Source organism: Melitaea cinxia, chromosome 12 (assembly GCF_905220565.1).
Source record: "Melitaea cinxia chromosome 12, ilMelCinx1.1, whole genome shotgun sequence".
Classification (NCBI taxonomy): domain Eukaryota; kingdom Metazoa; phylum Arthropoda; class Insecta; order Lepidoptera; family Nymphalidae; genus Melitaea; species Melitaea cinxia.
Window position 1 is genome coordinate 7,141,477 of NC_059405.1, and position 11,533 is coordinate 7,153,009.

Here is an 11,533-nt window from a genome sequence, read left to right on the forward strand (position 1 = left end):
CGGTCGAATTGAGTAACCTCCTCCTTTTTTGAAGTCGGTTAAAAAACCCGTATTAACATTGGTTATGGGTGAAAAGTCTATCGATGGTTTAAAACAATATGTATGTACGTATCTACTAGTATAAAGATATTATTAGTACCTACCTACTAAATAATGATGCTGATAAATTGCTAACTTTTTTAGGTTCTTAAAGATTTGGTTTCTTTAATATAACAGTTATAATCAGTCATTATAATATTAATTATAAGATGTAAAAAAAAAAACATTTTTATAAAGTACTAGCTGACCTGGCGAACTTCCTATTCGCCTTCGTATTCGTATATTTCACCTTATTTTTTTTATTAAATATAATGATTACATATTTATATCTAAATAAAATATAGCCTATCTTTCAAGTTGGATCAAACTGCATACGGTGTGCAAATTTAATTTTGTTAAGATGTTTGTCTCCCTTTTTAGAAAAGAACCTCATAATTACTCCAGATAAATTACACATCATTTTATAGATAATTGCTTGCTGTACCGGCATCCCCAAAAAAAATTTTTATTTCTTTTAGTTTTGTAAATTAATTGTTTATTAAAATTATATATAGATGACGACTTTATTTTTGAAACGATGTCAACATGGTTGACGGTCGGTAAATTTTTAGTTCAATTTCAAATGAACTCACATATAAATACTTTTTGTAATTTTGTAAAGTGATAATTATTATACTTATTTAGTGCGAATTATTCGCACGGGTATACCTAGTTTATAATTTATATATATTTAAATTAAAATACGAAAATGCACTCCATTATATTATTTCAAAAAAGCCTTTATTTTTCACAAAAAAAATGAAAAATTTAGTTGAAATAGTAAAGACTGGTTATCAATTGCGACTTTCGCTCTTAAATCCACTCTCTTTTGACATAAGATAAAAAATACCAGACATAAGTGAGTCGTTATGTATGAGATGGTTTTTTTTTTTTGTTGAAATTGGTAAGCAAAGATACCTGATGTCAGTATCGCTAAAAGTCACATGGCAACAAATCATAACTTTTTAACCGACTTCCATAAAAGGAGGAGTTTCTCAATTCGATAGTATTTTTTTGAATGTAAATACTATGTTACTTCAAAACTTTTGACCGGGTGAACCGATTTCGATATTATTATTTTTTTTTTTTTTTTTTTTTTGTAATCGGCAGGTGTTGCGTGTTATGTGGTCCCATTTAAATTTAATTTAGATCTGACAAAAACTTTTCGACTTATATCTAATAATTCGTATTTACTTAACTATTTTTTCGTCGACTTACGTTGTATTATATCGTATAACTTTTCACTGGGTTTAACGACGCGCTTCAGCCTGTAAGATCCCATTGCTGGGCATAGACCTCTTTTCCCATGTAGGAGAACAATCAGAGCTTAATCCTCCGCGCTGCTGCAATGCAAGTTGGCGGATATATTCTACTATGAGTATCGATCGCTATTAGGTGTACATGATAACAACCGGGGCCGACAGCTTAACGTACTCTCCGAGGCACGGAGGGGAGACACACAAGGACTAACAATCAGACCGCAAACAAATATTTGTATAAGCACAAATATCAACTCCGAGCGGGAATCGACCCTCGATCTTCGTTATTTAGGCGCCGCCGACACGGCACCAAGCGGTAGTTGAATCGAGAATAACCTATTTTGATGATTCTTACCTTAATCGGAAGCAAATGCTTGTCATGTGGTCTCATTTAAATTTGATCGACATCTGATTACTACTTTTTGAGTAATCTTTGATAATACGTACCTACTTGACTACTTTTTTCCTGTCCCTACTTGTATTGCCTGTCGATGTAATTTAATTCAGCTTTTTTTTTAGTTTATGAGCAAAAATAGTTATTAGTCTACAACGGGGTATTTACAACCAAAAAATCATAACTTCGTTATTAGAGCCGGAATTAGAGGTCTGAAGGCCTCGGAGCAACAAAGAGGAAGCCCCTTGGCCCCGAATTATTTTTCATATAAAATGGACAATTTTTTAAAAAGGTAATATGCGAAAAAAAAATTAAAGGAATAGTTGTTTACTAATGTTAACGAGTCTGAATTTATTATACCTATCCCAATAAAAGGTCGTCGGGAGACGGGGGTAAATACATCAAAAACAAAATTTATAACTTTTTCTTTTTCACCAGAATCACAACCCCAAACTCCTATCATATTAAGAGCTCACTCCTGTCACGCAAACTCACAAATAGATACAGCATGCAAATGTCCTCTCATAGCCACCGTTGATAATATACGATACTTAGGTATATACATCGATAAAACTCTTAACTTTAAAACACACATTAATCTTCTTACAACTAGGGTCAGGAAACTTATTTATATTTTTAAAAACCCACGACATGTTGCCAACTGTTATGTAATACGCACAGTCTATCATGCCTTATGTCAAACAATTATTACTTACTGCATTGTATGTTGGGGTGGCGTTACTTCAAACGCAATAAAACCGCTGGAAATGGCCACAGAATTGAAGACAGCCACATTTAAGCCTATTATTTACACAACTACAGAACTTTACAAAACGTGGAATGTTCTCAACGTCAGACAGCACTATATTTTACAGACTACTCTTATGCAACACAGAAAGTCTCCTTTTATTCCGATCCGGAAACGACGAAAGGACAAGATATTATATACTATTCCACTGTCGTATTATGCCTTCACAAAACGATTTAATTATTTTCTCGGGCCATATCTATATAATAAACTAAATATAAAATAACCTATCTATTCCTTACCCTATGCAAATTGCAAAAGAACCACCCGTTCCTTTTTTCTTTCTAAAACTCATGACGAAACTGAAGAACTCCTAAAACTGATTGCTTGATTCGGTCACCATGTAGTGCATCAACCAAATTTCTTGATAAAAGACACATCAGACACACAAACATACACACCCACACAAACATACACATATACTTACATACACTTATAAACACAAATACATATTGGTAACCCTTAGTTGAAATCATACAGACATATTTATTACAAAATTACTATCTTTATTTCATTTTTTTTTCATGATTTTGTTTGTTTTTTATTTTTTATTTTTTTACACTTAACCTACTTAATATCAAAAATTATGTATAATTAGAAACTTTTATACAATATGATGTAACTTTATAATCTATAATGTAACTTTGACTTCTGAACAACTCGTGGCAAACTAATGAAAAGTAAAAATTGTAGAATTCTTGGGAGGAAAATCGCTTCTCCTTAATACAGATAGCTCAGCTACCTAGCTAGGAGAAGTAGAGATCATACTTAGTAATTACTTTCAAATTGCACCTAGAAACTAGTTGTTCCTTTTTTGTTACTTGTTACTTAAATATGTTGTGTAAATACGGAAATAAATACAATAAACAAATATTGTACGGTATTACCTATATGCCCTATAAAATTGTTAATTTTTGAAGCTATTGTTTTTAAAAGGTGAAAATATAAATCATAATTTAAGGTCGAATATGGCCAGCTAGAAAATATGGCCACATGGCATTATTTAAAACACGAAACATTGTAATAACTTCAAAGTGATCATAACTTGTCGCTAATGCCGCATATATCAGAACAGCGTATTTGTCACCCCTCTGGCGTACTCGCTGGTCGCCCAGCGTCCATTATTGTGAAACATACCGTTGTGGTTATAAAAACATTAAGTAAATATTGTCTTGTATTTCGTTACCTTTCTAATAAAAATCGTTGCTATTCACATTACGATATTGTGTGACGATTGTAATTTAAAATTTCTTTGCGTGTTTTTTTATTATTAATATAAAAGCAAAAAATTTGAATGACTTTAAATATGGCCAGCGTTTGGCCATATTTACAGAAACGTTTGCTCCACAAAATTTAATGAGTCATATTCATATTTTTGTGAATTTTTAAAAACTCCGGAGAAAATGTCAAGATTAAAAACTATACTACAAGGGTAAAAACTATTAATAGTCTGAAACAGGAGATAACAAAATCAAATGTGATTATCTAAAGTTTCTTCCCAAAAAAGAAAACAATATTCTGCTAATATGAACAAGAGTGAAGCAGTAACTTCTAACGTTTCTAAACAAAAAGTTAAATGATATTCTTAAAAAATCTGAAGACTTGGTATTGTTACGTTTGCAATAAGGATAGAATAGCAGACATGAGACTATGCCTTTTAAGTGAAACGTATGTCCACGAAGACTGCGTTGGGTTAACAAAAGAAGATACTGACAAATTTGTATGAACTCGTTTATCTATGAAGGAGATCTCAAATGTTACGTTTTCTTTTTTTAATTTTTTGTTGATTTTCTATTTTATTGTTTGAATATCATTGTTGATATTTTCAAATTTACATTACTTGTTAAATCTATAATATAAAAATGAGTCGCTGAATGTGTTGCTAAGCACAAAACTCGAGAACGGTTGGACCGATTTCGCTAATTCTTTTTTTAAAATATTCCTTGAAGTACGAGGATGGTTCTTACGGAGAGAAAAATTCTAAAAAAAAATTTTTAAATTTCCTGAAAAAGTCTAAAAACAAGACTTTTCTATACTCCCATACAAAAGATTTGTGATAATACTTAAAAGTCAATTTGAACTTTAATACTATACGATAAAGTTTGTGTTAGGCGATACGAAGTTCGCCGGGTCAGCTGGTATTTAAATAGTTCTTTATTTGTAATGAATGTCGTCCAAAGAATACCTTTTAAATAAACACTTTATAATATCCATTTATATTTCAGTTACTGAATAGTGGTTTTTAAACAAGTAAATACACACAACAAATATTTCCACATATCGCACCTTCGGTGGAACAAGGGCGTATCTTACAAAAAATCGTAAAATGAGTTAAATATGCAGAAATGCCCAAAAAACACTCTAGTATCTAGTGGGACAAAGACTCCCATTAGATTCACTTTAAAAGTCGCTACACGGCAATAGTGTCTTTGTCATTTTGGATCGAATTGGTGGGCGTTTTGGCGTGACATCGTCTCATTGGTCAGTTGCGCCGTTTCCCCCGCGCGCAATGTTTTTATCTTGGAGCGCCAAAGCCGCGAAGGTAAATATGCCTTTTGATATTTGATATTCCTGGAGAGACAAAGTCATATTTAGCACACTTATGCCTTTTTCGTGAGCAAATGTTTGGAAAGACAAAGCCATTGCAACATTTGTGACTTTGTACTTCCAACATTTTTATTATTTTATAGTGTTATGAACAAATGTGGTGTTGTTATTCCAATACATGTTTTATAAAATAGGCATAAAAACAATTCATACTTTCTCATACCGAATTCCTTTCTAACTCTGAGTAGTTGATTACACTGTGACAAATATTTTTTTTTAATTTTAAAATGGTGTTGCTGTTTAAACTCTGCAGCTTTATTCTAAGTTATACAGTTAAATTTTCAGGGAAAAATGGGATCCCGAAGTCGAAAAGTTTTGATGATGTTAAATGATGACAAAAACATTCAGAATATCGAAGAAATGCATGTGCCTCAAATTGATAGCATCCTAGCCACCTTCGTTGAAGACCACCAGAATAAAAAAATCATCATCATCATCATAATACCAGCTCATGGACGCCCACTGCTGAGCATAATCCTCCCCTAATGCTTTCGACGACAATCGGTCCTGCGTTGGTTCTTTTTTTTTTGGCAGCGGGTCTTGAAGAACTTAGACCCCACCGCACGGGCAATTTCCACCAGCACGTCGTCGAGCTCGTCCACATTTACGCAGTCGGCCAGGCGACAGGCCAAAGCGATTTTGGAGTTCGAGTTGAAAGCTCTCGGGGTTTTGAATCTGAGCAGGCGCAGGTCGGAGCGCAGACCCTATCAGCCGACCCCTCTCAAACTTGACATCGATATTCAATGTGCTTCGGACAAGTCGGTGATCACTTCCTGTTATCACAGCATTGATCACTGAGACATCACTAAATATGTGCTTGTTCGTCGACATGATAAAGTCTATCTCGTTCCTGACGGTGCCGTCGGGACTCAACCAGGTCCATTTGCGCCGTTCCGGCTTCCTGAAGAAGGAGTTCATTATAAAGAGTCCCTCCTTCTCCATGAAGTCAGTCAGTAGCCAGTCCCGGGAGTTCCGTTGCTCGTATCCAAATTGCTCCACTCACAACTCATCACCGCATCGTCTGCTTAGCTTCGCATTGAAGTCCCCCATCATAGCAGTGTAGTGGCATGTAGAGCTATGTATGGCTGTAGAGATTTCCTCATACATAGCTTCCACTTCGTCATATGGATGTGTCCAGGTCGGTGCGTAAACCTGTATGACCTTTAGCGAATACCGCTTGGATATTCTGAGTATAAGGTACGCCACCCTGCTCGACACTCTCCTGACGACGTCGATGTTGTTGACGAGAGCCTTGCGGACGAGGAACCTGACACCACCCTGGGACTGTTAGTCGCCCTCCCGATAGTACAGCAGGTTGCCAGACTTGAGACATCGAGTCCTCTCCCTCTCTTCGGACTCCAGATAAGCCTATAATATCCCAGCTCAACCTGCTGAGAGCTTCTTTCAACTCAATGAGCTTCGCGTCGGTCCGCAGCGTCCTAGCGTTATATGTTGCCAGGGCCAAGTGTTGTCGTTGGGTGTGGTGGCCTGGCTTCTGCCGGAGATTATAGCCTCTTGCCCCGCCGTTATCGGGGCCGCCGGGGACTGGGGGACAATTTTTTGTCGTGTCTGCCATTTAGGGGGATTCGGCGTAATCGCCACGCTTACCCGGCTGTGCTTAGAAGGCGCTGCTGCCCACCCTCTAGTGGTTTCTCCTCTATCGCCTCTTACGATACCCACGGGATGAGATGGGGTGAAATTACAGATACCTCTTTAAGGGATAGATCTCGCGCTACGTGATTCATTTGTTTTCTATGAAAGCATCGTTGCTATTATTATTTTAGTTTCTTAGATACGTTTTCTTTTTATCGCTTTTTTTTTTGTAAATATTTACTGTAAAATGCCAAAGTGGTCTGTACAACAATAACTATGAAGATTGTTTGTAGTTTTATGTCTGTTAGTTTTGATTTGTTCAAGTGGAGTTATTGAGTAAGTGAGTTTGATTTGTAAGAGTAAAGTAAAAACGGACTGATTACTATGGAAAAAGATTTTATAACGTTAATATTGACGCTAATTTTAAAGGCAAATTCCAAAGAGTTTCGCTAGAGTTTTTTAAGATTTTTCAACAGAAGTTCCTAAAAAAGATGTTTAATTATAAAATAAAACATTTTTTGCAACAAATAAACTAATTTCTATTTTTCAAAATCTTTAAAACACGAACGATAAATATGGTCATAATTACAAAACGATTTAAATGTTGGTGGAACAAAGGCATAAATGTACACCTTATTTTGAAAAAAATATTAATAGCAATTAACAAAAAATATTTGGCACTTGCAAACTACATGGCCATATTCACAAATAAATAGGTCGTATTTCATGCAAAGAACAAACACTTTGAAGCAGTACAAAGACGAATAATACGACTCGGAATGTAAAAAAAACTTTAAAATGGCTCTCCTGTAAAATTACAAAAAGTGGAGTTGAGCCCTTGTTCCACCGAAGGTGCGATATGTTGGCATATTAACCTACCCTGTCGGAAATGTGGCCAATTTCTATTTTTTTTAAACTGTTGAAAATAGTATTTATCGCTTATAATCTTTGTATTTTTTGCCTTTATTATAAAGATAAATAGTTACTCTTCATAAATAAATGCTATAACTTGCTTTTTTTAGGCTTTGTTATCATAAAAAAAGGATAGAGATATGACAATAAGCCGCGAAGTATATTTCATATAGCTAGGTGTTTTGGTTGACTCTATCCAATTTTTTTTTTTTGTATTTCAACTTTGCAAAATAAGACAATTAAGCTTAGTTTTTCGTATTAACTAAATACTTTAAGTAGTAGTAATTTAACAAATAGTCACTTTTTCAAAATATAAAATAATTTTAATTTTATACGGTTTCAGTCCGTATATCTTGCCCTTCGGAGTAAAGTAATTTTAGTGACATCTAGAATTCTTATATTATTTTTTACAGTAAAAAAAAAATTAGAAAAAAACCTATTTAGTATACTTAAATATTAATATGGTCTTTTATAATCTATTATACCCAATTATTAAAATTCACTAATATGATAAATTATAAACTTTCTTGATTTAAACGAGAAAAGAGCGAAAGAGAAGGAAATTGAAACAGAGTAATTTTGATTCGCTTTCTTTTTTATTATTATAATTAATTTAAATCCTTGACCAAATAAAATTAGTATTTACAATATTTCCTTTTAACACGTTCGACATGCATAACATTACCACATATAACATTGTATAAGCATTAAATCATTTTTTAATAATATTTTTACACGTTTTATCGGCTATAATCTCCGCATTTGTAACATTTACATTCAGCAGGCTCCCTCAGACGAACTTCCATGATAGCGCGATCTTCATCTTCAAGTCTCAATCCATCTGCATCGTAGCAATGAGTGAGTGTTACTAATCTTTCCCTGAGATAGTTTTCTTTACAGCAGAAACATTCCTGGAATTAAAAAAATACAACCGGCATTATTGGCAATGTAATCGAATTCGTTAATCACTTTAGAAAATCACAGATATGTAATAATTTTTTTTTAAGACTACTCTATTACTCAGTTAAAAAGTAATTCAATCTGAAATCAATGTATGTAATATTTTATTTTATCAGTTTTCTATGTTATCTGGTTTGTTATAGCCCAGGCCAGAAAGAAATAGATAATGATAGATAAGTGAAATAAGTAGTTCCAAACACTTTGATTAGGTATAGCTATGAAGACCAACCTTTAGAAAGCCCGTCGCTGTAACAACCGACGGTTGCACTTGGCTATTACATATTCCTTCGCATTTGTTAACGCTAACTTCACCACTGCAAGATCTTACTAAGCTTCCCATTTCATCATATTCCTCTGAAAAAGTTAATAACTTTTACTTTCACGATAACTTAAACACTACCAATTAAAAAAAAACAATCCTTGAATGAAATTAACATACATTACCGATAAATTAATAGTTACATAGACAGTTTACCTTTTGTTACATGGATTTCAGTTGGTATAGTTTCGCAGTTTTCGTCTATATAACAATTTATAGTAACAAACATCAGCAGTTCAAAGAAACAAAATTGAATAAAATTTAAAGAAAACGACATTTTATAAAATATTTTTCTAATCTTCTCTACACCACGATGCAGATGGAACTATCGTTGCTTAGGTAATTTTCGCCTTATATACGAATTATCCCAGATCCTATAATATTTATACTTCTTTTATAAGTAAGATCGCCAGCATGTTTGTCAGCGGGACACTTAGAGTAAGTAGAATGTCTCGTATCACGATTATAACAAAAAAATGTTATGACAATAACTTTAATTTAAAAGAAATAAGGGTACCTACTAAATATTATTTCATATTCCATTTATTACATTTATTCCATTAAAAAATTTTCTTTTAAAATAAGTATAATTAAAATAATTTAATAATAACCCACGTTTTTTGTCTCTATTTTAATGAATAAATAAAATACAAAAGAAATACACATACTACAAAATAATAACGGTCTAGATAAACTTAAAATTTATGGTATTGTTTCTGTATTTATTTTAAAAATAGCTTACAAAAAATACCCAAAATTTTCGATATAAATTATCTTTAACCGTAATGGATTCATAGGTGGCAGTAGTAAAACCCTAACGCATTTGCACTGCTTAAAGTAGTGTATGTTTAATCTATAAAAATAAATAAAATTGGAGTGTCTGTTTGTAATATTAAAATAACTGCTTTTTACTAAATTCATACGTATGTATACACAGTACATATACAAAAATAATATTTTTTATAATTTTTGTCCGTCTGTCTGTCTATCTGTTTGTTCCGGCTAATCTCTAAAACGGCTGGACTGGAAGTGATATGAGGTACACCCTGGCTATCCATTGCTGTACCCTACCTTGTTCGTTTTAGGCATGGTGGGGAACAGCAAGTTGGAAACCAGGCGACAAGTCTCCTTTGCTACGTACATGTGGAAGGTTCTACGCGGTAAAACAGACAATCCAGCTATTCTTAAAGAACGCAGGCTGTGCGCGGAGAACAACGCGGTGCAGCTGAGGCGATGCCCCAGCATCCTGGCACTACCCCGGGCGCGCACCAACTTGTTACGTGACGCCCCGCTCACGCGAGTTATATGCAGACAGAATTGAATTATTCAGTTGCACACTGAACGAGTTCACGAGGATCGTAACTAGAGTCGTCCAATACGAATTAAATTGAAATGGGGTTTATTTTGTTTGTATTTATATATTTGAAAAAATTATAAATTTATTATTATTTTTTATTTATATTTTACTTTACTTTTATAGTTTGACGAATTTCATTTTTATGAGTTATGTAATTTTAATTATGTTTTATTGACCTCAGTTATTGACTATGTTTTAACTTTTGTATATTTTGATATTTTATTTTTAACCGACTTCCAAAAAAGGAGGAGGTTCTCAATTCGACTGTATTTTTTTTTTTTTATGTATGTTACATCAGAACTTTTGACTCGGTGGAGCGATTTCGACAAATTTTCCTTTAATTGAAAGGTGGTGTGTGCCAATTGGTCTCATTTAAATTTATTTGAGATCTAACAGCTACTTTTCAAGTTATATCTAATAATGCGTTTTTACTTGACGCTTTTTTCGTCGACCTACGTTGTATTATACCGCATAACTTTCTACTGAATGTATCGATTTTGATAATTCTTTTTTTGTTGGAAAGGAGATATCCTTAGTTTAGTACCATGATAAGGAAACCAGGATCTGATGATGGGATTCTAGAGAAATCGAGGGAAACTCTTGAAAATCCGCAATAACTTTCTACTGGGTATACTGATTTTGATAATTCTTTTTTTGTTGGAAAGAAGATATCCCTAGTTTAGTACCATGATAAGGAAACCAGGATCTGATGATGGGATCCCAGAGAAATCGAGGGAAACTCTTGAAAATCCGCAATAACTTTCTACTGGGTGTACCGATTTTAATAATTTTTAATTTAATCGAAAGCTGACGTTTGTCATGTGGTCACATATAAATTTTATTGAGATCTGATAACTACTTTTTGAGTAATCTTTGATAACGCGCAGTTACTTGACTATTTTTTCGTCGATCTACGTCGTATTACTCGTCGATGTAATTGAAGTCGGTTTTTTTTCGTTTGCGAGCAAACACAATTATATTGTATTAATTGCATTTTTAGCAAGTATTTAATTGGATTTTAGTTTTATTAACTAGGTTTTAAATTTGTTTATTGGTTTTAATTTATTTTACTTTTAAGAGCCATTTCACAAAAATCGGTAACAATCCGCGAAATTGTAATATTTTGACGTCGTTAATCTCAGTGTTGGATGCAATAATGTAATTTATATTCTTGAAATATAATAGAGCAACCTTTGTTGTAGTCCATAGTCAGATCAGAATTTTGATTTATATTATGTGTATAAAA

General features: G+C 33.4%; 2 protein-coding genes across 2 annotated transcripts; both read right to left on the reverse strand.

Moving 5' to 3' along the window:
• Positions 1–4,971: 4,971 nt before the first annotated feature.
• LOC123658694 lies at positions 4,972–6,722 on the reverse strand. Its single transcript, XM_045594046.1, has 3 exons — positions 6,535–6,722; positions 6,150–6,413; positions 4,972–5,110 (listed from the first exon to the last, which is right to left on the reverse strand). Exons 1-3 carry the CDS (start codon positions 6,720–6,722, stop codon positions 4,972–4,974), a joined length of 591 nt encoding a protein of 196 aa, XP_045450002.1.
• Positions 6,723–8,228: 1,506 nt separating this feature from the next.
• LOC123658187 (partner of bursicon) lies at positions 8,229–9,254 on the reverse strand. The gene is made up of 3 exons (XM_045593629.1): positions 9,087–9,254; positions 8,841–8,965; positions 8,229–8,562 (listed from the first exon to the last, which is right to left on the reverse strand). The coding sequence occupies exons 1-3, from the start codon at positions 9,205–9,207 to the stop codon at positions 8,392–8,394; spliced, it is 417 nt and encodes a 138-aa protein (XP_045449585.1). The 5' UTR covers positions 9,208–9,254; the 3' UTR covers positions 8,229–8,391.
• Between the last annotated feature and the right edge of the window lie 2,279 nt (positions 9,255–11,533).